This window comes from Cyprinus carpio, chromosome B15, assembly GCF_018340385.1.
Source record: "Cyprinus carpio isolate SPL01 chromosome B15, ASM1834038v1, whole genome shotgun sequence".
Lineage (NCBI taxonomy): Eukaryota > Metazoa > Chordata > Actinopteri > Cypriniformes > Cyprinidae > Cyprinus > Cyprinus carpio.
The window spans coordinates 14,288,159-14,315,711 of NC_056611.1; the positions used below are offsets into that span (position 1 = coordinate 14,288,159).

General features: G+C 36.2%; 1 protein-coding gene across 1 annotated transcript in view; it reads left to right on the plus strand.

Annotated features, from left to right (window-relative positions):
• The window catches only part of LOC109054363 (roundabout homolog 2-like), a 58,568-nt gene that overhangs the window by 2,323 nt on the left and 28,692 nt on the right, over window positions 1-27,553 (plus strand). The window contains exons 2-6 of the mRNA XM_042740054.1: window positions 7,326-7,652; window positions 20,869-21,026; window positions 22,138-22,258; window positions 22,346-22,484; window positions 25,672-25,799. Of these exons, the coding sequence (XP_042595988.1) occupies window positions 7,326-7,652; window positions 20,869-21,026; window positions 22,138-22,258; window positions 22,346-22,484; window positions 25,672-25,799 (873 nt within the window). The remainder of the gene's footprint in view (window positions 1-7,325; window positions 7,653-20,868; window positions 21,027-22,137; window positions 22,259-22,345; window positions 22,485-25,671; window positions 25,800-27,553) is intronic.

Below are 27,553 nucleotides of genomic sequence, written 5' to 3' on the forward strand. Positions count from 1 at the left end.
TCTGTCTATCATTTTGTCTATTCATCATTCTATCATTCTATCGTTCTGTCTTTCTATTGTTCTATCATTCCACCGTTCTACCTATCTATTCTATCTATCTATCATTCTATCTGTCCATTGTTCTATCTATCTATCTATCTATCTATCTATCTATCTATCTATCTATCTATCTATCTATCTATCTATCTATCTGTCTGTCTGTCTGTCTGTCTGTCTGTCTGTCTGTCTATCTGTTTGTCTGTCTGTCTGTCTGTCTATCGTTCTATCATTCTGTCTATTCATCATTCTATCGTTCTATCATTCTATCTGTCCATTGTTCTATCTATCTATCTATCTATCTATCTGTCTGTCTGTCTGTCTGTCTGTCTATCGTTCTATCATTCTGTCTATTCATCATTCTATCTTTCTGTCTTTCTATTGTTCTATCATTCCACCGTTCTACCTATCTATTCTATCTATATCGCTCTGTTTATTGTTCTCTTTTTCATATCTATCTATCTATCTATCTATCTATCTATCTATCTATCTATCTATCTATCTATCTATCTATCTATCTATCTATCTATCGTTCTATCGTTCTATCGTTCTATCGTTCTATCTATCTATCGTTCTGTCTATTCATCATTCTATCATTCTATCATTCCATCTATCTATCATTCTATCCATTGTTCCGTCTATCATCCTATGTTGATCTATCTGTCTATCTGTAGTTCTGTCTATCGTTCTGTCTATTCATCATTCTATTATTCTATCATTCTCTCTATCTATTGCTTTATCATTCCATCATTTTATCTATCATTCCATTTATCTATCATTCTGTTGATCTTCTATGTCTATCTATCTATCTATCTATCTATCTATCTATCTATCTATCTATCTATCTATCTATCTATTATAGGAATTGTTTTATCCATCATTCTATCTATTTTATCTATCGTTCTTATCTATTTAATCCAATGATTATTTTGAGACATTTTGACACCATTTACAGTAACATCACATCAGCTTTGCTTAATTTTTCTATAGACCAATGATTCATTCGGCTTATTGCTTTTCACTTAGCAAATAGGTGTTCCAGATTTAATTTTCATAAGTAAATGCGCTAGTTCCTTAAATAGGGGGAATGTGGGTGTGTTTGTGTTTATATTTATATTTATTACCAGAAAACTGCAGACTGCAAAATCTGCCGCAGCTGTCATTAATGTAAAAGGTCTGAAGCTGAGAACTGACATAACAAAAGCTGTTCAGTTTGTGTTACTTAGCAGTTGCAGTCACGTTAGGGCAAATGGCCAACTACGAGAGGCTGATGGGGTTGACAGAGATAATGGCGTTTCTGAAACGATGACAAATGGCCTGAGATGGATCACCCAGCAGAGATGTAAGCTGTCACAGTTAGCCGATAAGAACAGTTTTTGTGGCGCTGTGAAAAGCGTTGTGCCTGGCGTAATAATGGGTCTAGGAATCATACCAGCAGATCTCTTTCATGAACGACTATTTTGTTTTGTTCTTTGATCAATGAACACCAGTATGCACCCGTGCGCCCATTAGTAACATCTGTTGAGGAAAAAACATTAGATCATTACTGATCCCAGAGAGCCAGGTTGATGCTCTGTTTTTTGAATATGTTTGAAGCAAACAGCTTTGAAAATTTGACTGGGCACAAGGTCTCCTGTCACTGTTTTCAAAATGTATTAGCTTTAATATGTTTTGTCTATCATTCTATCAAACATTCTATCTGTTGTTCTAGTAAACACCTATCATCTACACACCCCCCCCCCCCCCCCCCCCCCCCCCCCCCCATCCATCCATGCATTCTTTCTAATGTTCTACCTAACAGTCAAAACATTCTATCATTCTGTCCATCCATCCATGCATCCATCCATCCATCTGTATCAAACATTCATTTTCTAACATTTCTAATCATTCTATCTATCTATCTATCTATCTATCTATCTATCTATCTATCTATCTATCTATCTATCTATCTATCTATCTATCTATCTATCTATCTATCTATCATTTGTCTGTCATTCTATCATTCTGTCTATCTATCTATTGTTCTATCATTCTATCTCTCATTCAGTCTCTTTCCACCATTCTATCTATCCATCATTCTATCTATCACCCTATTGTTCTATCTATCCATCATTCTACCTATCGTTCTATCTATTATTCTATTGCTATCTATCTATCTATCTATCTATCTATGGGTCTGTCTATAAGTCTATCTATATATCGTTCCATCTATCCATTATTCTAGTAAATGTTTATTCTATTGTTCTATCATTCTATCTATCATTCTAATCATATTCTATAATCTAATTCTATAATAATCTATGTTCCTATCTGTCAATTGATTATTCTATTGTTCAAACAAGACTTTAAGCCAGCTTTAAAAGTTTGTCTTGGGAATCAGATTTTTAACATTGATAGTTATGAACTTATTTCAGTTCATTTGAATTCTTTCTTGCACTTGAACTGCAATTCTGCATGTTATTTCCTTTTTTCCTTTTTATCCCATTTGTTATTCACCAAACTTTCCACATTTTTGGATTCAAGGACATATTCATAATATGTATCCGGAAACCCAGCAAAACCCATTTATATCCACTACTCAGGGAATCTACCACTGAGAGATACTGCGAGAATTAGAATCTCCCACATATTTCTCATGTGAGTTTCGTGTGTAAATATTTAACAGCACTATGTGTGACTGCATGACAGAACCTTCTTTCAGTGCTTTTTTCACTTGATTATGCTGTGGGACTAATTTGGTTCACTGTTGTCCATATGTAACCTTCTTTCCCGTAAGATATGAACCTGTTAATGTGGTGTTACACCTCTCATTTCTCATTTTGTTCGCCATGAAATCACTGACAGATAATTATCCTTTCAAATCAGGAATAGCTTTTCATGTGTGATGGGATTGAAAAGCACAGGCTTTTATTCGTTCCTTTCATTCTCTCACAATTAGCCAAATTTAGCTTGCCATGACTTTAAAAATGATGATGCTCTGAATAGTGGGGAGTTATAATCTCGTCGACTGCTGTAAACGGATGGAAACATACTTATGCTGAGTGTAATGTGCAGCAGGAGGCTGATGAACTATTTAGGTGTTCATGACTGAGTTTTTATGAAAGTCATTAGTAACTTCATTGAATTTAGTTTATCCAAGAAAAACACCTTATGCTTTCTAAGGGCTGTTTTCTTCCACTGAAGTACTTTTAGACAAATTAAGTTTTTCTCCTTCATTCCGTAGATGCTATTATTTAATTGCAGCATGCACACACGCCAACTGTAGAAATTTTACACTCTTCAAGTAAAACCAAACACATGGCCACTGCAGTGCCTTACACTGTAAGTATTCCACCTTGTAAAAGCCAGAAGAAGAAACCCTCTCTGTTAGTTCTGTAGCCCCGGATAGAGCAGAATTCAGCACTAATGGGTTGTGAGGTTTGGAGCCTCATTCAACAGCCGCAGCCATGCAAGACTCAGCCTTAATGTCAGCTTCTTTTAACTTTGCACTGATTTCGTCTGGCTCTCTGGGCTGAAAGCTTAATAGGTGCTGAGTCATCAGCCTTTGAGAGGTTCATCCCCAGCTCTCTTTCCCACTGGCCATTAGAAGCCTCTCGCCCCTCGTTCCATCCTTTGACTGATGCTGGTGAAGACTATAGTTGTGTGGTTGAATGGTGCACCCCAGGCACTCTGTTACAAAAGTTTTTATTTCACAATTTTTTTTGTTAGAAATGTAATTAAAGTGGTTCCACACAAGTGTTAGGCAGTTTCAGTCCTGCTTTGTTTATGCTCAGAGCCAATTAAATCAGGGTCAAACCACCTTAGACACCGGGGGATAATATTTAGATAACTAAAACATAACTGCAATAGTAACTAAACAGACATGAATTTAGCTAACTCATTATGTTGAGTGTTTAAGTGTCCAACATCCCACATTTCGGTAATTTTGTGTATTATTTTTTGAGTATTTGAAGTGCAATTTTCTTTGGATTTTTGTTTTGTTTACTGTTTATACTACAAATGACACATAACTGGGATGCACCTACTGTCATTTATGAGAAATGATTAACAAAGCAGCTTACTTGGATTAACCAAGGCTAAAACTCGTTCACATGAAGATTGAAGCAGCAAGCTTTTGGTTACTAGCCCTGCTCTTTAGCCACCTCAGCTCACCACCAAGTTTATGTAAAATTAAGTTTAACTGCCTGGTTTTGTTAAATAGTATTTTACTTTAAAGGTGCCTAACATTCCCTCTGTACAGTATGTCCACAGATAGCTCTGATATCTAGTTTTAGTATACTTTTTTATTTGAAAAAATTTGGTTTTCTCATAATATGCATTTAAAATCACCTCAATTTTCCAACGATTCTCTAACTATTCCTTCGAAGCAGTTCTAAAATTCAGTCTCTCTAAACCCCTCCTTTCTGTGAGTCTTCTCTGCTCTGATTGGTCAGATGGCTCACTCTGTTGTGATTGGTCTACCACATACAGCGTTTGTTGAAAACATTACGGCCATTGCCATAGCAGTTCCAGATTTTGAATGCTCAATAGAAAGTATAAACATCTATTATTTATCATACTGACAGGTTGTGATTCAGTGGAGCCAGCTGGTCTAAATAAACTGGGTACTGAGCAATATTTCAAGAGCAAGCATTTTGTGAATACCGTGTTAAACTCCCCAAGATTAGAGAAGCAGTCGGCAATAAAGTGACTGGATAATGATTCATCTCTCGGTTGAAGTGTTTTTGATTTGACCACTGATTCTTTGCAGCCTCGTCTTTTGGAAGTGAAAATAAAACAGATTTACTTTCACGGTTGCACTGCTGTGAATTTATTTTATGATTTTTTGAAGTGTCATTTTTTGGTTGTGGTAATTATGTAACCACTGTTGCAATTGATGTTGAATAAATAGTGTTGATTGCGCATTACATTTATATCTGCTCACGCTTCATCAAAAATTTCTTTTTATGCATTGTTTTTTGCAGCGTTGAGCATTATAACCAATCACACATGTATCTATTGGGTGCATGAATGATTAGATTAGTCACCGGTGATAAAAAAAGAAAATTAGCTTCAGCTTCAATTCCACTTTTGTCATTTAAAGGTTACTTATGTTGATTTTTATCCAATTTTATTGGTAACTGCTTTTCGCACTCTGATGATTGACTTGTGTAATAAAACAATGCTGGTCTTTCAATGTATCCCCCCTAAAAAACCTGAAAAAAATATTCTCAGCTCTTTTCAACATTAATAATAATAATAATAATAATAATAATAATAATGATAACAATAAATGTTTTTTTTGTAGAAAATAAGATTGTTAAAAGGATTTCTGAAGGATTGTGTGACTGGAGTAGAATGAAAAAAAATTGAGTTTGAAAAGTCAGCTTTGATTGTTCCTAATAAACTGTTTAACTGCACTCACATGTGAATATTAAATTATGTTGGTGGGATAATTTAAATATATTCTAAATAAACTACAATAATAAAAAATATATACATTTATTTTGTCCTCACATTCTTTCTTGTAACTCATCCCTCTCAGTGACACAGCTGACTGAATGGCTCATTATGCAGCTCATTATGCAGGCCTTTGTCTTCTCAGGTGTGAATTCATGATAGTTGACACCTACTCGCACATGACTTTTTACCAACAAAAAGAGTGTCTTAGAAAAATTTTATGTTCAATATATTGTTTTTTCTGTAAGTGAGTAAACAAGAGATTTTCACATCATTTAGAAAAAAAATTCTAGGCTACAAGCTCCAGTTCTCAAAAGTCCCGGGAAACCATTGTTCTGTATGTGTTTTATTGCCTTATTCAAGTGATTTAACATTTTTAGTTTTTCACTAACCACGCATAACATTTTTTTCTCACAAACACAATCATGTACATACATGCTGCTCACATATTACAGTTTTTCTCAGTCACTTTAGTGCATTTCTCAAATCAGAAATGAAATTCTCAAAACTACTTGTACAACCTCCATCATCTAGTCATTTATACACATCATAAAACCAGTTTCCCCTTTTTTTTTATACAAGTTGTGATTACTTTTGTGTCATTTATACACATATTATGCACATTTATCTGTGGTTTCCTACATTATCAGTTGCTAATGTCATGTTGCTCAAAATGTATTATATAGTTTTCTGTGCAATAATCTTACCCCTCAAAACATCTTGTCGTTAGTTCATCGTATAAGTCATTAAATGCTAAATGGTTCATCTAGTTGTCATAAACTGCCAAGCATGTTTTTCTGACACATTATTTTTAGACTTTTTGTAAATTTGGCATGAATTGTGCAAGTGAATCTTGACTAATAAAGAGAATGTAGATCAACCAATGATAAAGCATTTCTCTGAAATAGCTCAAAGGTTCATCTCATGAATCTTCAGCTGGAAAGCATATACTGTACAGACAGAGGACAACACAAGAGATACAAATTCTGAAAGTGGACTTATTTTTTATTTTCATCTTTGTGCCCATATTACTTTTTCCTTTTCTATATCACAGTGAGATTGTAAAGGTTTTTAATTTTTTTTTTTTGGTCAAACCAATACTATCCAGTCTCTTTCAGTCAATATCCCACATACAGTAATGTGTAAATTTGTACTTTTGTAATGGATATATACTGTAGCATACATAAGCATATGGCAAAACTGTTCAATACAGTAACTGTCATCCAAAATGTTGCCATAGTTTACATCAGGAAACACTAACAAAGTGCACTGTTATACTGACAACATGACTTAGCATTTTGACTATCTTGTTTGTGAACAATGACACAAGGACTTTTAATTCTGATAGCACTGATGTTCATGGACATAAATACTTACCTTTGAGAGATGAACTAAAGATTTTAAGTGACAGGCTTCTGCAGGTAATCCATTGTGTGCTGCTGTTTGTATGAATTGTTTTGAGAAATGCACATACTTCTTTGCAAATATTAAGAATGATTCGAGAAATGCACCAAAGCGACTGAAAAAAACTGTATTATAGCCCAGTTTGTGCTGATTACAGTGAGATTAGACTTTAGCCATTTAGATATTTATAAGAAACTGAAAAAAGCACAAATGTCAGGGCATGACAAAACTTCTCCAGGCCCCAAAAATACCCTTAGACTCCAGAGGGTTAATTTAAGGATTTGACATGAAGGACATCACAAATACTTTTTATAAGGTACAGTAATTCAAAAAAATTGCCCTTACAATCTCAGGGGACAAATATTACTGCTTACTGGAAAACGTACATTTCTGATATACATTACATCCGCCAGATGCTTTTAACCTTCACTGCTGATTCCTCACAGGGTCCCGCCCACGTTTGGATGATGTTCCCCCCAGGATAGTGGAGGATCCCTCTGATCTGATCGTGTCAAAGGGTGAGCCGGCCACCCTGAACTGCAAGGCAGAGGGTCGACCCATGCCCACAGTGGAGTGGTATAAAGATGGCGAGCACGTTGAAACCGATAAGGACGACCCTCGCTCTCACCGCATGCTTTTGCCCAGCGGCTCCCTTTTCTTCCTGCGCATCGTTCACGGACGCCGCAGCAAACCTGATGAGGGAGTTTACACTTGTGTTGCCCGCAATTACCTAGGAGAGGCCGTTAGCAGAAATGCCTCGCTGGAAGTAGCCAGTAAGTACCTTCTGATGAATTCCACCATGTTTAGTGATTCTGGGTGAAGCGTAGCTATGCTGAAATAAAAGTAATCTATCCCTCTCAGACATGGCCTGAGGTTTTGTTTGTTGAGTTCTTTGTGGCAGGCTGCTGGTGAGTTTTTGCCTGTTGTGGCAGTGTGTCTTCCTGCTGTGTGACTGTGCTTTGGGCCTTTGGCTCAGCTGTAATCCAGCTCTCTGGCACAGGAAGGTCACCATATCCAGCTCCACTGCCAGAAGAAACTGGATTAGCAAGTTTGTTGATTAGAATTGGAATGCAACTAATTAGATTCCCCAAAGTTTGCTCAATTGATTTGCTCAAATTGCATTTGATTTTATTCATGTTTTTGTTTTTGTTTTGTTGGTTAACTATACTTCTAAAGTATTTATTTATATTAATGTTAATTTCAGTATTTACTAATACATTTTATTTTACATTTTGATATTAAAATCAAGAATAAAAACTTTGCTGTTAACATTATTTAATGGACCTGAACTAACATGAACTAACAATGAACAGTTGTATTTTTATTGACTAATATTGTTAAGATGTTAATGTTAAGATTAATAAATGTTTTAACAAACAGTGTTGGGAAGGTTACTTTGCAAATATAACAGGTTACCTTATTTAAAATGTAATACGTATAATGTAACTATTTTTTGTAACTGATTACATTTGATTACTTTTTTAACAAATGCTTTTAACTGTTAATCGTTTTCAAACATTTTAAGCAGGCAGTGTTAACCTACAGTAGTACTCAACACTGATTACTGTCAGACTTTCAAAATCCTTCATCACTTGAATTAAGATTAAAAAAATTTAATTTTAAAGCACATCACGGCAATGCACATTTAAAACACTGGAACACATTTGTGTCACTCGCCAGGGTGGCAACTCTTAGACAGTTTGTAGCCTAAAGCTTTTAGCTCAAATTCAAATGAGAACCAATCAAAAGCATCAGAATAGCATTGCTTTACTAAATGGCCTTTAAATGGCAGGAGGCATCGTGCACATCAAAATCAAGCAAGGCAACAAATCAATATTATTCAACATATTCTAGCTTTTAACAGAAAATATAAAGGTGTAATCCCCTTTGTAATCATTAACATTTTCATAAGTAACTGTAATTTAATTATAAGTTTTTCTCAGTAACTGTAATAGATTATTACAGTTAGATTTATTTTGTAATTAAATTATGTAATCCCATTGCATGTAACTAGTTACTCCCCAACACTGTTAACAAATATATGGCTCATTGTTAGTTAATGTTAGTTAATGCATTAATCAGTGTTAACTAATGGAACCTTATTGTAGTTTATAAAGTGATACCACTTCAAATTTTCTCATATTTCCCTGTTAATTTCAGAAGTCAGATTTTTGTCAGTTTGCTCTGGCGCTTTGAGATGAAGGTGAGGCTGATCTGATGTAAATGTCAGAAGGCCAATGTCAAATCAAGCCCATTTTGATGCATCTTGCCGAAAGAAATGATTAAAGCGTTTCCCCGATCGAAATGAAATGAGCTCTTAAAATAGACATCCTTAACTGCCGAGGGAGAGTCAAGCCCTTAGAGCCATTACAGACTTTTGCTTACTATCCCAGAGGATGCTGAGTAGCAGAGCATGCTGGGTGAAAATGATTTGCAATCATGCACTCGGCGGTAGTTCTTATCCTGAAGTCTGCATACTCACTCTCCCAAATAGCTCTTCATATTTTTGGCCACGTAAATAGCAGGAAGGGGAATACTAGCCGATTGTAGTGCTGTTCTTTAAGACCTAAATCTCATTATATCACTATTCATTTAGAACGTGGGTTTTTTTTCAGTCACAGGATTTGCTGAATGATGCTACGTGGCCTTTAAATCCAAGTCATAATTACCGCATTGAAAAATATGTCGTCTAAGCAAGCCTTACAAGATGATTTATTATGTACGATTAAAGCCAGAGAGAAAGGAATCATTTTTTGCTCTCTAGAGTCCATATAGACTCACACTCAGCACTCCTGCGAGCCTCAAATCTGGCTGGATATTAGCTCGTGCTGCACAATGCTTGTGAATTAAGTGCTCGTCCTTGTGGAAGATGAGACTCGGGTCATACACCAGGAGACCCAGCTCACCGCCGGCCGTATCTTCTCCTCAGCAGTGATTAATGTGCTAATTAGAGCTGGACAGTTTCCAGCGCGACTGCAGCATGAGGGCAGAGCGGATGGTTTATGAAGACGGAGGATCCTGAGGGGTACAACAGGTGAAGGCAGGGGCGAGGGCAAGCAATCCTTCACACATCTCTGAGACCTCGTCTAGTCCTGCAGCTCAGATTATAGCAGCAAGCGGATTGAGGTGAAAAGGAAAATTTGATTGTATACATGGGATCAGCCTGTTTGTGATAAGTGAGCAGTTTTTGCCACGACAAGTCTGATGCGGCTGTGCCCATCTGTTAGATATTTCAGCTTATGGGACTCGTAAACACGGAGAGTTGTTGAGCTATGAAATGTTCGCTCTGTGCTTGTCTGTTGGTGAATCACTTGTGTTTTTCAGTATTAGGCACATGTGTGATGTGATTAACTGTTCTAGTCGAGTCGTGAATGTCCTGGGAGAGATCATTTTTGGAAACACATTAGGCTTGATCTGCGCACATTTTTCACCAAGCATTTTTCACCAAGAAAAACAATGTGAAAAATGTATTTTGTTTCACAGAAGTAAGAAAGTCATAGTTTTGGAAAATTGTTATTTTAGAGTTAGTTATATAATGTTATAGTATGTTTTAATATGTTAAGTATATAGTATGTTTTACAGTTTTTCTCAGTCACTTTGGTGCATTTCTCAAATCAGAAATGAAATTCTCAAAACTACTTGTACAACCTCCACATCATCTAGTCATTTATACACATCATAAAACCAGTTTCTGTACAACCTCCATCATCTAGTCATTTGTTTTTGTACATTCATGCAGTTGATTATGCACATTTATCTGCAGTTTCCTACATTATCAGTTGCTAATGTCATGTTACTCAAAATGTATTATATAGTTTTCTGTGCAATAGTCTTACCCCTCAAAACATCTAGTCGTTAGTTCATCGTATAAGTCACTGAATGCAAAAAGGTTCATCTAGTTGTCATAAACTGCCAAGCACATTTTTTTTTACACATTATTATTAGACTTTTGTAAATTTGGCCATGAATTGTGCAAGTGAATCTTGACTAATGAAGAGAATGTAGATAAGCCAATGATAAACCAATTTCTCTGAAATAGCTCAAAGGTTCATCTCATGACTTCAGTTGGAAAGCATACACTGTATAGACAGACACAAGAGTTACACAGTGGACTTATCTTTTTATTTTCATATTTGTGCCCATATTTCTTTTTTCCTTCTCTATATCACAATGACATTGTAAAGGTTTTTTTTTTGTTTTTTTGTTTTTTTTTTTTGGTCAGACCACTAGTAAAAGTGTAACTAGGAATTCTATCCAGTCTCTTTCAATCAGTATCCCACATACAGTAATGTGTAAATTTGTACTTTTGAAATGGATATATGGCAGCACATAAGCATATGGTATAATGTTCAAAACAGTAACTTTCATCCAAAATGTTGCCATAGTTTACATCAGAACATCCCTTCAGAGTGCACTGTTATATTGACAACATGACTAAGCAATTTGACTGTCTTATCCATACACAGTGACACAAGGACTTGTCATTTTGATGGCACTGACATGCTCATTGACACAGATATTTATTTTTGAGAGATGAACTAAGGATTTTGAGTAAGAGACTGGCTTTTGCAGGTAATCCATGGTGTTTTGCTATTTGTATGAGTTGTTTTGAGAAATGCACTTACTGTTTTGCAAATGTCAAGGATGATTCGAGAAATGTACCAAAGCGACTGAGAAAAACTGTAAATTCTTGTTTTTTTTTATCTAATTTATTTTAGTACTTTATTTTTTTTAAAGTTCTTTATTTAAAGGGAAAGTTCACCCATTACCCATGATTTACTCACCCTCAAGCCATCCTAGGTGTATATGACTTTCTTCTTTCAGATGAATACAATCTGAGTTATATTAAAAACTGTCCTGGCTCTTCTAAGCTGCGGCAGTGAATGAGGTTTAAGATTTTGAAGCCCAAAAAACTGCATCAAGAATCGAGAATTCAGACTTACCTTTTTTTCCAATGTCATAGAGAAATCTTATTCATAAATGGCTGACAATACAAAGACAGTGTTGGTCACATGACAATGCACGCATACTTTGAGAAGAGTTGAGATTTGAGAAGAAACGAATTCAAATTCAGCACATGTTCTGACAGTATGTGCCTTTGGACAAAAAGCCTGTGTTTACAGCAGTAAGTTTCAAGCATCTATTCACTTTTTTTTTTAAGAAAATGTTAAAAGCGACTTTATTCATCAAGGTTTAAACAGCCATAGCAAGTAAACCGCTCTTTAAAGTCAACGCTTTTGTTGCTCTTGCATTTCAAGGTCTTTGACAAACAAAAAGATTTGTGCATTTTATGAAAAGCCAGTGTTGTTCTGTAATATTAAAGGGTTCACCAGTAAGAGAAGACTGAATCTGGGTCTTACACTAATATATTAATCCACGCAATGCTAGACTGCAGTATATTGGGGGATACAGTATTATCCACCTAACATATGTATGCCACAGAACCACTGCTTAATCTGACACTTGTCATAATGGCAGAATGACAAATGGCAAGTGCGACTAGTGGAGCCTGTTATTTCCTTTTTTTTTTCTTTTTTTTTGGCAGAAGTAGGTATTTAGCTCTTGGCTTGAATGCAAATCCATTCACGTATTCTCTCAAAATAGCAGCTTTGTGTTGAAGCTTTTATACAAGAGAAAAGCTGTATCTATTTCAAAGCATTGAATGTGGCAGTCTGTCTGGGGGAGCAAACTGCCGCATTCCCTGAGCCTGGATTAAGATAAAGTAGGACAAATGAAAAATAAAACTTGCTTAAAAGGCTCTAGACCCAGCTGTCCCTCTTTCACGCAGTGTGGGATTATAAAGTAATGATGCTCTGTGGCAGCTTTTCCCTAATACATCTTTCCCCATGCGCTCTTATCTAAACCCTCTGAAGGGCTGTTATGGGATTTCTTGCATGCACAATGTTGTTGAACATAACCAATCACATTTTATATCGCATATCTTCCATGCTCTTTGTCTGTTTCATGTAAAATGCGATACATTTTCAGCTGTCGCGTTGCATTTCGGGAAGACAATTTCCGGGCCAAGTTCTCTCCTTTTATTGATTGTTCAAGAAAGCACATAAAAGCCGGAAAGAGATGTAGAATGGGATGTTATCAGTCCAAACGGAAGTAAACACAAAAGACGTGCAGATTAACCCAGTCAGAGTCTCTCTGGGTGGGTCGATTAGCTGAGTCTCTACACGGGGAATAACGTAGCGTGGGATTAGCCCACCTCTGGGATGGATTTATTTATGTGGCTCTGAAATGAACAATAACAACATCCTGTCTAGCCCACACACACTTCCAGCTGTGTGTCAGAATCCCAGCCGGCCTTAACCCTTCACAATGACATCCACGTTCATGCACCGCCGTGTAATTACACGTTAGCGGTTAGCATAATTTCTCATGTAATTGTCAGGCTGAAAGTGTAGGAGTGCTTCAGTTAGCTTGAAACATTTCACAAGTCTCCTCCCACTCCCATACCCACACACACACACACACACACCGACAGATGGCCGCTTGTCAAACCCGACACAGATTCTTCAGGTTAGAATGATTGTCCTTTTAAGACCAAAGTCTGAGTCACAAACGGGCAAATGTGGTGTGGGTCTCCATAGTGGGGGATGCAAATGAGCGGCCGTGTGTAAAGAAGGAGAAAGAGCGCGTGGTGAGTCAGTGGTGGGCTATTAATAATGTACATCCCAACAGGCTTGTCATTTACCATCATTCCATGATCTCTACAGGGGTGTGGAGAAGAGAGACTTCTGGCCTTTTGAAATGAGCCCGACCTGTCTGAGATTCAGCTAGTGAAATGTCCTTTTGCTCCTATAATTCAAAATCATGAGTTGTCGGAATACCCGTGATCACAAATTCAACATTTTTTGGTGCGGTGATGAATATGTTTAGGCTGTGTTCACTGCAGGGGTTTCAGTGTGGTAGCATGTGTAACAACCTAGCAGGAACTCATGAAAATGGGAAGCCCAAATCATTAGTTACTTATTTATGAAAGCAGTGGTTGTGTCTGAAAACATAGTACCTCCTCCCATAGTAACTACCTTGCTAGGGGGTCTACCAGGAGAGAGAACAAATTTCTGGAAACATGCGTTATGTGACTAATGACTCAGGAAAATGAATAGTGACTGTCCTGAGCTGTAATGTAAAAGAGAGCAGACAGGCGAAAATATATTGGCTGTTTGGTCCATTTTATGCTTTTAAGAGATGTGTGTGTGTGGTTCAGGTATACCCTACGTTATGGACAAAATGTCCCCACAAAGATGGCAATATCCAAAATCCTTGTCCTTGTGGGGACATTTGTTGTCCCCATGAGGAAACAAGCTGATAATTAAGTTTTTTTTTTAAGTTTTCTGTAAGGGGTAGGTTTAGGGTTGGTGTAGGGTGATAGAAAATACAGTTTGTTCAGTATAAAAACCATAAAAACCAATGTCCTCTAAAATATATAGGTATGTAATATTACATTTATATTGTACTAAGGCAAAAAAAATTTTTCAAAATATTACATGTGCTGGACAGATAGTATATTTTGTGTGTGTTTGTATATATAATGTTTATATTGTACTAAAGCAAATAATTTATTAAAATATTACATGTGTTGCAGTGCTATTTTCATGTTATGTACAATTACAGTTTTTATCAATATCTTGAACTTGAATTTAATATTTTGAACCCTTTAATTTTATACTTTCAATTTTTAATTTTATAAGTATTTAATAATTATTAATAATTTTTATATATAGTGTATATTTATTAAAAATCTCTACATTTTAATATTTTTAAGTGTTTCGTCTAATATTTATTTTACTTCATTTTAGCTTTGTTGGAATGAACAGAAACTATTTTTAATAGTTTTAGTAAACAATAATACTTCTGTAGTGTTAGATATAGAAACCTGAAGAAAGACACTGGGTTTAATTCAAACTGATTTGTTTAGTGCTTTTCACAATTAACTTTTGACCTCAGCAATTTTCTGCAGACCCCCGAGCATCAATTTGCAATCCTCTAATTTGAAAAGTCTTCTCTTTTTTTTTATCGTTGTGGATGCAAAATGCTGTCTTAGAAAGCATAATGCTGGATTTTGAGACAGCCAATGTATAAGGAATAAGATATTGCTAATTCATGTTGATTTATTTTCATATATAATTTTAGCAGCTGAAGTAATTGGCTTGTACAGCATATGTAAGGGATGATGATGATTCTGCTGTGCACGGTCTGCTCGGTGGAAGGAAGCCAAGCAGAATTAAGAGAATGACTGTAATGTTTTGTGCCCGTCATGTGACCCACTCAGGCTTTCAGCTGTAGCTAATGAGTCTCCCTGCTCATGTCACTCACCTCACAGATGATTAAAAATCACATTGCTTTCCCTTTTTCGTGCTTCACAATAAAGTGTAGAGGATGAGAGGGGGAACGAATGGCTTCCCGAACGCACCGCCAAGAGGGACGACTCCTGTCAGAGCCAAGCGTGTATCATTCTTTCCCATAACTAGGCATGTGGTTTCGCCGAGGGCACTTACGAGCTTTGTGTGCGGGCTGGCCAGTTCTAGGTAAACGGTGACACTATTTTACCCTCTCTTTTCTTAACCAGCGCTCATGAATAACACATGGCTTCATCTCCTGAAAAATGCAACATGCTGTGGGCTGTTTGGGAACAGCCTGTCCTTGTCCTTGCTTGTGCATATGCCTCCTGTGAGTTAAATCCTGTTCAGGAGGTGACGAGCCACCACAGTGGACTGCAGGGGAAGGAGAATGTATGCACACTGCCAATTTGCAAGCCCATACATGCATATATGTATTATACCAATTTTGTTATGTTTCTGTTTGGGGGCCATCAGTCACTCTCTGCATCAGCTTTCATTATCAGAGTGGCCATCGGATCTGCACCGATTGGAGGGTGTCCACCGGGTGAGATGGCTTTTGTGGAACGGGGAAGATGTCTGTTTTGGGTGTGCCGTTGGTCGGTTGGGCACTTTTCTGCAACATCTGCGCTCTTTCTCTTGTAAAAACATGCTTTTATATGCTAGGGAAGGCTTGTGCTTTGTTTGTACACTGATAGAGTGGCCCAAGGGAATAAGTGGATGCTTATTTAAAAGTGACAGACAATGGTGGATGGAGTCAGCAGATCTTACAGGCCAACGGGGGAAAAGGACAAGTGAATAATTTTATAGTCAGTTAGTTAAAAAATAATAATTAGCCTTTGGGGGATGAATTTATTTGTTGGGTTGATAAAATTTTCAACTAAATGTCAAATCTGTTGTGTCATTGGCTTTTGGTTGCAGGCACTTATTGTTTTATTACTATATTTTGTATAAAAAAAAGTCCATTTATGAATTTTAATGAAATAATCATTGAAAAAACATGCCTCTACCTACATTTCTTCAAGTTTACTGCAGTTACCAGCTGAAATCAACACTAGTGTCAGTAAAACACCAACAACTTTTATTCCTTTTTTACACTATTTATAAATACAGGTTTGGAAAACACTAGGTTAGAACCTTAACGTTTTTAGCATAGTGTGTGATTTGTAAAACTTATTTATTTTGACATTCGCATCACATAACTAGGTCCATAAATATGTCTTTTCTGACATTGTAAACTTGCTCAGTTGCACACCTGGTACAGAATTGCACAATTCATATGAAACACGACGAGTCATGATAAAACTGCTCAAAGCCTTGTAGAAGCAAGCTGAATTTCCATGTTTGCTTCGGCAAAAGCATTTTTGCTTTTGTTAATGTGTAGGTTAGGTTTAGAATAGAGTTTAACGTATGTGGTAAATTTTTTGAAACGGTATGAAGCATTAACCTTCTAGTACCTCCACTCACCGGACATTTTATTTCTCAATTGCAATTAGTTGGTATAATTTGTACAACAACCAACTGATAAAACATTGGTAGATTCACATTTATATTGCGTTTTTGTCACCACTCCTTGGATATTTCATTTTAAAAGTGCCACTTTAAAATGAGTATTTCATTTAATATTGAAAAATATCATGGCACCTACAGTAGCTTTGTGTTACTAAGCAGACCTAAACAGACTGTTAACTTAGCAACATGCTAAGAGATCAGAGTCTCTTGTTGAAAAGTTCAGCAATTAATAAACCAATATTTAGGCATTTTGAAACTATGAGCATTGGCCAATAATTGTGCAAAGTTAATTTCAGCATACAATTAGCACTAAATTTTGTTAGTAAGGCTAACCATTAAGCTTAATTTGCATAGAAGGGATTAGGGATGTAACGATTAACTGCGAGCCGGTTGAAAATTGATTCACATATGTGACGATTTGTTGTTTTTTTTATAGCAGAAACCAATGAAACGCTTTAAGCCTCACCTGCTGACCAAGAGTGAATCTGCGTCTCATTCAGCTCGTCCACTGTTTCATGCAGATATTTTTATGTATAGTTTCACAAAACTGAAGTCAAACCATTTTGCTTTTGCTTCAAAAATTCTAAATTATACAGTCTAATTTAGATTAAAATCTGCTCATGTTGTATGTATGCAGCATTTTTGTTTGGCTCATGATTAAAATGCAGTGGTTGCCTCTCATTTTAAATGGAAAACACAGACAAAGACTTATTTTGTCTATATGAATTGCTATATTAGTATATTATTATAGTTATATTTCAATTTCACAAAGAAATGTGCAGTGGTTGCCTCTCATTTTATATGGGGACACATTTAATTTATAATTTAAATAACTTAAATCTCAATTTGTTTAAAAAATAAAATAAAATCGTGAAACAAATCGAATCGTAAAACCAAAATCGTGAATCGAAAAGAATCGAATCGTGAGTTGAGTGAATCGTTACATTCCTAGAAAGGTTGTGTGTTTGTTCTTGAGTTGAGTGAATGTTTGCTAATTATATTTTCCCCTGGTTAAACTGGATTGCGAGTAGATAGTGAACAGGATGCAAAATATACCATGGCACAACGACGATTGCCTCTTTTGATTTGCCTCTAAAAATCTAAGATGTGAAGAAGGTTTGAGTGAACAGGAATGTGGCAGATTGTGTTGGATGGAGGAGTGTTGAAGTTAGTTATGGTAAGGTTGGGTGCCAAGACTGACAGATGACCACTTCAGATTCTGAAGTGAGTCACTTACTGTCCATAGACAGACCCACACCATTTGTCCCAGCCTGAAAGATATGAATATTCATAGACAGGAGATGAGCATGAGTTTAACTAACAAAGAAAATGGAGCACTCGGCACTCTGGATCTCACCAATAACATGACATTTCAATGAATATTTATAAGTAATTATCACAAGTCATTGCATTTATAAAGGTCTGCCAAGGGACGGTGTAGCCAGGACTCGGTAATGCAGCAGAAATGCTGCAGAGGTCATATCATAAATATGAATCGATGGCTAAATTTATTTATTTGGAATCATTTTCATGCTTTACATTCTATGATTTCATTTGCAGCCCACGACAGGTGAGATTACACCTTATAATTGAGGTGTTAATCGAAAAAATTCATCCACAAAGTGTTTAAGAGATAAGACATTGCAAGATATTGCGGCTGTCAGATTGGTGATTAATTTGTGGACAACGGTGTGTGTTATTACCGAAATGCATTTATATTTCACAGAGATGAGAATATGAGTGGCATTTATGCTTGTATGTGTGTGTAAGGCTCTTTAGCAGCCTTTGGTGGGAGTCTACAGCCCGTAGGAGCTCACTCTTTGATGTATGAAACTCAAAGGGCCCCCTGAGGCAGCTGCCATAGGGCAGGGGTCACATTTTTTAATCTGTCAATCACCACTGGGGATTTATGGGTAACTTTTCCTTCCAAGCCAGACAGCAGGGAATGTAGCATTCTGCCGTTCGCTCTCAGTGTGAACCTTATAGGCATAGAAAAGAGAAGGGGGCAGAGTTCACTGTGTTTACCGGTAAGACTGACGCTTAGTAAGGTCAGCACATCCAGCACTTGTTGAATTTGGCTGTCTGCAGAGTTTAAGCATTGGCTTCCCTGTTGGATTTTGTTTTGCGAGACTTTAAAGTTGTGTTCCAAAACCTAGTGAGCTGTCTATTAACATTTTGTTCAGGTCCAGGGAGGTTCGTATTTATGAGTTGTGAAGTTGTATTTATGATGGCAGGTGCATTCAAACCACGTTGATTGGATGTCAATGTACCTTTTGCACAAAGAAAAATAATGCATTTAAACTCTCCTTCTGCAAAACGATCATTAAAGAATTAGCATCGGGTGTGTTTTTGCTTTGTTTTATTCAGTTTATGTTGGTGCTATAAATTATCATATTATTATCGTTTATTATAATTGTACAGTTGTATTTTATATGCATGCTGTTTAGCCAGTATTGGAAAAATAATAATTCATTTCAACAAATTTACTGTCAACTACAGGTGCTGTATCCATTTCATCCACCATGTTTCTGACTAACACGCCCCCAAATCAGAAATTCGGACTCAAAGAAAATAATAGCCTATATCAAACTGTTGTAAATAATTGTGAGTCAGGTCAAAGAGAGTGATTTTAGTGTAGCTTAGGGATAGTTAAGGGGTAGTTCACCCATACTGTAAATAAAGATTCTGTCATTGATTACTCAACCTCATGTCGTTCCAAACCCGTAAGACCTTTGTTCATCTTCAAAATTAAGATATTTTTTATGAAATCCGAGAGCTTTCTGAACCTGCATAGACAGCAAAGCAGCTGAAATGTTTTATGGTCCAGAAATGTAGTAAGGACATCATTAAAATAGTCCATGTGACGTGTTGTTATTTTTGTTTTCTTTGCACACAAAAAGTATTCTCGTAGCTTCATAAAGTTATGGTTGAACCACTGATGTCACATGGACTATTTTAACAATGTCCTTACTATCTTTCTGGGTGTTAAACGTGGTAGTTACGTTGTTGTCTATAGAGGGTCAGAAAGCTCTCGGATTTCATAAAAAAATCTCTTAATTTGTGTTCTGAAGATGAACGAAGTTCCTTACGGGCTTGAAATGACATGAGGGTGAGTGATTAATGACAGAGATTTCATTTTTGGGTGAACTATCCCTTTAATTCTGTACAAAAAGGTATGAAAAATAATAGGTAAATTAATAAATAATCTAATTACAAAAAAAGCATCAATTTACCCAATATATGTCTGTTCTATGTATTTTTATGCTTATTTCATAACTTACTTAGAACTTAGCAGCATATGTCATACACTGTTGATATCAATTCTGAGTTATATCTCATGCAGAGCAATATTTATGTGGCACACAGAGTTGCTACCTATGTAGAGTGCTCCAAATCGGTCACTTATGAGGTTCCTACTTGTGTACATAAATGTTCAAATTTTGGGTCTGTAAGATTTTTGTTTTTGAAAAAAAGTCTCTTATGCTCACTAAGGCTGCATTTATTTGATCAAAAATACTGAAAAAATTGTAAGATTGTGAAATGTTATGACCATTTAAAATAACTGTCTATTTTTAAACATATTTTAAAATGTAATTTATTCCTGTGGTAGCAGGATAAGACATTATTAGTAATGTAATTAGACGTTACTCCAGTGTATATTATCACAAGATCCTTGTAAATATCTTTACTGTCATTATATCCATGCTGAATTAAAAAAAATATGAATTCCTTAAAAAAAAAAAAACTTACTGACCCCAAACTTTTGAACAATAGTGTAAACAGAAGGCAGCTCTCTAGATTTTGGAGCAGACCCCTAGTCATGTCATGCCTCTTTTCTGTGGTCAATTATTCAGCTGTATTTAAATGTGAATCTGTTGTCATGAAAACACTTTATAATTGATTAGTTGAGAAAGCCAAGTTATTACATACAGGAAGGAGCAAAGGGGATTTGAGGACAGGAGCTGCGAGAAAGCAAAGATAAGAGGCCGCATTCATCTCTGCCTCACAATTCCCAAGTTCCTCAATGAAGATCCATGAATAAACAGCTCGCACAGGGGAGCAGATGAAAACATACCGAACAAACACAACACAGCATACAGCTAACACTTGTCTCAATCTCCCATAGTTCTCAGGGATGATTTCCGCCAGCCTCCCAATGATGTGGTGGTGGCAGCAGGAGAGCCCGCTGTGCTGGAGTGTGTCCCTCCCAGGGGTCACCCAGAGCCCACCGTTTCCTGGAAGAGGAACAATGTTCGTGTCAATGACAAGGACGGCAGGATCTCTGTGAGTCAATAGCAGAAAGTGCAATGTTGGCACAGGAGTGATGATTAGGTTGTAGTGCAGCAGTGACATCACCCTATCCCTCTGCAACCAGCATCGATTGAAACATAAATCAGTGCACTTGCTCACGTCCTGTTCTCTACCAACAATGACATCACTGCCAAATGCAAATTATCTAAATGAAAGGTGCACTTAGCATTATTCCATGTTTGTGCTGTGCTGGTTACTAGGGTTGTTATAGCTGAAACTCTTGTTGTTAAAAAAACGAAATATAAAAATATAAATGCTAGATGAATTTTATTTAAATTAAAAATGTTGCTCAAGTCCTAAAATGACTAAAACTGAAAATATAAAAATAACAGCTAAAAATAAAATCTATAAATACTATAATAGTATAATAAAATAACTAATATTACACTGGTTTCTGAAAAAAAGAAATTTTTGATCATGTGACCTCAATATGGAGACAACCAGGGCTGTGTTTCCCAAAAGCATCATAAGCTTAAGTACATCGTAGACTCATTGAAATTGAATGGAGCTACAATCGACTTAGGCAATCAACATATTTTTCCAAAGTACATATTTAAAAAAAATATTATTATTTTATTTATGTGTTAACCCAGCTAACAAGGAACGTTCTGGCAAGGTTCTCTCAAAGTTATAAACAAACGTTCATCCAGTAATGTTAATAGAACGATCTTGCAGCATTATTGGGTCTTTAATATTCTCAAAACGTTAGCACAAAAACATTCATGGAATGTTTAATTCCTGAAATATTTTCATCTGACTTTTTTAACTGTTACTTCTTGTTTCAGAGTGGTCAGAGAACATAAATAGCGTAAACCTTTAATATTTGAATAACCAAGAGTTTTTTTTTTTTTTTTAAATGTAAAACATTTTGAATTCATTCAACATTCAGAAACCGCATTTTCATAACTTAATGAAAGTTAGCTAACCATTTTTTGTTAGTTGGGAAACTTTTTTAAAGAGGAGTACATTACTGAGTGCACACATTACTGAGTGCACCTTAACTGAAGAAAATACAGAAAACATTTTTAAGAACCAAATCAGGTTGTACGATGATATAGTGATATGGGTGATTTTCTTTCTTCAGATGCGTGGTGGTAAGCTGATGATTTCTCACACCCGGAAAAGTGACGCAGGCATGTATGTGTGCGTAGGCACCAATATGGTGGGCGAGAGAGACAGCGATCCAGCCGAACTCGTTGTGTTTGGTAAGTCCGATTTCCTGGCTCATATTTTTGGTTTCACAAAGGAGTGAAAATAATCACTATGTGTTATGTGTGTGACTGTGGGAGCAGAGAGGCCAGTCTTCATCCGCAGACCTGTGAATCAGATTGTTTTGTCTGAGGAGACTGTTGACTTCTCGTGCGAGGTTCATGGAGACCCGGCTCCGACTGTCCGCTGGAACAGAGATGAAGGAGAACTACCGCGGGGGAGGCAAGACTCTGCTTACAAACATTTGCGATGCTGTTATGGCAGCTTTATGGAGCTCAAATGCCAGTTTAATGACATTTATGTAGTAACAGATTAGAAGATCAGTTTCCTATTTCTGTTATAGTTGAGTTAGAGAAGCAGAAAGCACATTAAACCAATAAACCTCAAACTGAAAAAAAATAATGTTTATTGCATAATACAGCATTATACAACAAAACCTTCAAGGGATAGTTTACCCAAAAATGAAAATTATGTAATTTACTCGCCCTCATGTTGTTGCAAGCCCATGAGACTTTCGTTCATTTTCGCAGCACAAATGAAGATATTTTTAATAAAACCTGACTGATTTCTGTCCCTCCACTGAAAGTCTATTTCACCAAAACTTTGACAATTTAAAAAGTATTTACAATTCAAGTAAATATGCAAAATATTGATTAAAAATCTTATATGTGCTAACTTACATATTTGTGATATGATAATGCTTTAAATGTGTCATTTAAATTATATTTAAGCATATTTAAAAACTAAAAATGATATAACAAACATACAGGGCTCCAAACTGACTAAAACGGTCGCATTTGCAACCAAAAATATTAAATTGCAAGTTTTTGCTGAGGTCGCGACTGGCTAATAGGCCTATATATTTACATGCTATAACTTAAAAATTAGCATGTAATGCCTTTTTTCCTGATTGTTTTGCAATCGCATCATTTGCTATGTTCACGTTTACACTGAGACAACCCGCATCAATGTTTTAGTGGAAAAAAATAGTTTCAAACAGTCCTCATCACTGCTCAGCTGAGCAGCGGAAGAGGGATCGACATGACGGAGACGTACGACGTGAAAGTGAGGAAAAGCAGCATCTATTTCATGCACAACTTGAACAAACTACAACTGGTAAAGCTGTCAGCTGTGTGGATATTGACAATATTGACAAAGCTTTGTGCTTTGTTACTTTTTAATAACCAAAGTATCAGCTTTAAAAATATTCATAACGAAATACAAACAATAAATACAGTTTTTTGGCGCTATATAATGCGAAAGGCGCAGTTGCTTTAGCAAAATATCTTAAATTGTGTTCCGAAGAGAAACAAATTTTTTACGGGTTTGGAATGACATGGGGGTATGTGATTAATGACAAAATGTTCATTTTGGGGTGGAGTATCCCTTTAAGTTAGATCATTCCTTTTTAACAAAAGATAACAACAACAAGAAAAAATATTTTATTATTTAATTTTGTTTTTTTGTGTATGCATGGTTGGGTTCGCAACTGTATGATTATTTTTTCTTTTATGTATCCCCATAATTATCCATAGGCTTTTCACTCAAAGAATATCACTGAAGACCAATTATTACACAATGCACTGTACACATGCTACTACCAAAAAAAGCTGACATTTCCTTATAAACAGTGAATAACCATTTACAATGCATTCCACTTGCAAAAAAAATACATTTGATACTGCTCACAAACTGTATTTTAATGCAGCCAAATTCTCAATAAAACTGTTTTCACTGGTATATTTTTCTGTTTCTGTTGTAAGACAATGGGATGAATATGAAATAAAGACTGAAAGCAGCCCATTAAGACTACCAGCTTTCCATTAGATGTTAATTCTGCACAAAAATCCTGATTCATAATCATGACGTCGTCTAATGAAATCAAATACACATAAGTTATCCATTTAGACAAAAAAGGTTCTTCTATGGCACCATGAAGCACCTTTAAGAGTGTATGACAACATTTGACAACATTTAAAGGATGCATTGAGGAGGAGCCCAAACTACACTCAGTGGCCAAGTGATGCTTATTGTCCACAATATTGGTACAGATAATGAACAATTCTTAGTGACTGTATATTTCAAGTTGGAAAAGACATTTAATTCCCACTTTAAGTGAACCTTAGTTCCCAGGTTATAGAAGATGGATTAAAATGCTGATAAAGTCAAGAAAATATGAGACATAAAAACACATGACATTAGGATTGTGAAATGTTACAAAATAGATTATGTGATTATAGTATTGTTTTTAATTATATTATGTGATTCGTTTATTCTGTGGCACCTAAAAAAAATTATTTGGCACCTAAGTTTTTTTTTTCTTATAGGAGCCAATGGCTCCTTACTTGATTTTTTTGTTTGGAGCCTTGACATACGTTTCACATTTTTTTGCCACTAAAATGTTGGCAGCAGCTGCGAGTTACTCATCTTTTCAGAATTTTTTTTATTCTCTGCCAAGTTAACCTAAAACTTAGATTTTTGAAGTATTAAAATCATTCAGTTTTAAATTATATCCATTGCAATGTGCATTTCGCAGTTTGCACATTTGCAATATTTTGATAGTTTTACATATTGTGCAGCCCTAATATAATGCAATCGTGTCTCATCTGAAGAATAAATGATTCATATGGATTGCTTTTACAGTGTCATTTTGTACTTTGTGATGCATGAAAGTTAAGGTTGCATGAACTTTCAGTGGATGGACAAAAAATATTAGAGAATATTAAAGATATCTTCATTTTTGTTCCAAAATGAAATGTTTAGCTAGGAAATGTATTACATATGTATGGTGTAGTGCTTACCTTGTGTTAGTGCTTATGTGGAAGAGTCAGGTTCAAATCTGGCTTAAATTATGTCAGAGACAGTATGAAGAGAAGGAGACTGACCACTTTTAGAAAAATGTGTGTTCGAAACAGCACTGCTCAAGATAGCAATGAAAATGAAAATCACATTGTATTGTGTTTTGAGCTAACGAAGCAAAACTTGGTAACGTTGTTGTTAGGTTTTATTGGCACTGTGGCATTGTATGTTGTTTAAATGAAAGCTTTCTTAGCCAATAATTTTAGAGATTTCAGTCTTTTCCTATTCAAATAGATTCCTGTAGCTGTTTGACTAGGAAGATGACCGCCAAGTGAACTTGACATTTCCATTCTCTTCCCAAATAGTTTTCTGTCTCCTTTCTACTGTCAAATAAAAAAGTGGCAAAAGCCCCAAGAATAAAATACTGTATAATTAGTGTTTCCTAGAGTTTGGGGCACAGTACAGTGGCATATTTTGATGGAGTCTCACAGAAATGTCCTCTCAGAGAGTGGAAGGATGTAGACAGGCTGTAGGAGGAATGTGCGATGACTGTTCAATCTGCTCTTCTCACGGACAACCACTGTCTCTTTTCACCTTCTCGGCCGAGTAGATTTGAGATCCGTGGTGACAACAGCCTGCGTCTGGTAAGGGTCAGAGCAGAGGACGAGGGAACTTACACGTGTGTCACAGAAAACAGCGTGGGCAAAACCGAAGCCTCCGCCGTGCTGCAGGTCCATGGTAAGATGCGCAGGCATGCGTCCTTTTACAAGACACACATCACAGCGCACATCAAATTTGAATCACAAAGAAGCAAGCTGATATTCTTAGCTTCATGCATATGTTGCCACTCATCTCCATTAAACAGAACTCACCGCAGTCATATGAACATGTAAGGCGCAATCAGTCTTTTCTGTGTGAAGTCACAAGGAAGGAGTTATCAGCTCCTCTGTTGCTGCTTAAATGTTAACTCTGTTCTAGCGCATTGCCTCATTGCGTAGATAGCCAGCTGACTTCTAAAAACCCCAATAAACATTGTTGAAGTGATTATTTTACTTACTGAAGTGCAATACACTGGCATGAATTAAATTAAACAAATTCATAAATTAAATATGAAATCTGTCTTTTTAACTACACTTATAATTTATGTCAACGAATCAAGCTACAATACAAGCTTTTCAGCTTTGTTGTCGAAAATAACATCACTACTATGCTGATTATGACATTTACGCAATGCTCACTGTACTTATACCCTAGCGTACACATAAAAACAAAATAATTTTGTTTTAAGGCAGCATCCTGACTGCCAAGGAAGTGACTGATTTAGGCAGCAACTCGACTCACAATTGCTTTCATTGAAGTTTATGTTAGCATGTTGCTAAGCTAACAACACAATACTGAAATAAACACAAAATACACAAACAGTAGGTACTTTTTAATTAGACTAAACTATTTTTCTTGATACTTCTCAGTGTTGATTGAAACAATTACCTTAAAAAAAAATCATACCTCATTCACCATCTTGGATTTAGTTTTTCTCTGAGCTTATGGGAAAATTCTGTCACCTCATGTTGTTCCAAATCTGTTTGACTTTCTTCTTGTTTTGGACAATGCTGGTTTCATTGTATGGACGAAAACAATTAGAAAACATTCTTCAAAATCTCCTTTTGTGTTCCACTGAAAACAGAAACTCATACATGTTTGGAGCAACATGAGGGTGAGTAAATTATTGTAGGTTTTTCTACTTAGGCAGCTTCGGAACAGAGCAACAATGTGGAGCTTATGTTAAAGCGTGTGGATTACTGTATTTGACAGCTGTTATAGAGAGACGGTGTGCTTTAGCAAACTGCCGGAGTGCAGAGGCAGTGTTAATAGAACATGGCAAAGTGTGTGTTTGCGTGTGTGTAGAAATGAGCAAGAGAAAGAGTGAGTGAGAGAGAGAGAGAATTGGATGGGAATCTAGCTGGCACAAGCTGGGGGAAGCAGCCCTGATTCAATTCATCCTCCAGTTATTTTGCCAGTCTGAATTAAGATGAGACCAAGCAGCTCTGCCTCCATCTCCTTCCTACTGTCTCCTTTTCTGCCTTACTCTTCCTCTCTCTCTCTCTCTCTCTCTCTCTCTCTCTCTCTCTCTTTCTCTCTCCATTTTCTGACTCAGGGCCATTTTACTGACGTTTCATTTGTGAATTTTCTGTCTCATTTGCCTTGATGTTTTGTTGCCCTAAATCATTTCATCCTTACCAACCTTTCCTTCTTCTTCACTGCATGCTGCTGCATTTCACAAGGTGGCACAGGCAGACTGTTTTCTGCTGCTTTGCATTGTGGGTATGATTGAAAAGTGTGTGAATGCTTCAAAAAGAAAGTCATTACTCTGATACTGCCATTAAATTAATGGGGAATTCAGAGCTTGTGAATTACGAAGTTTAAAGCAGCTGATTAATATTAATAACTCTGAAGCATGAACTTTCACGCTTGACAGTGACTATTACATTTTA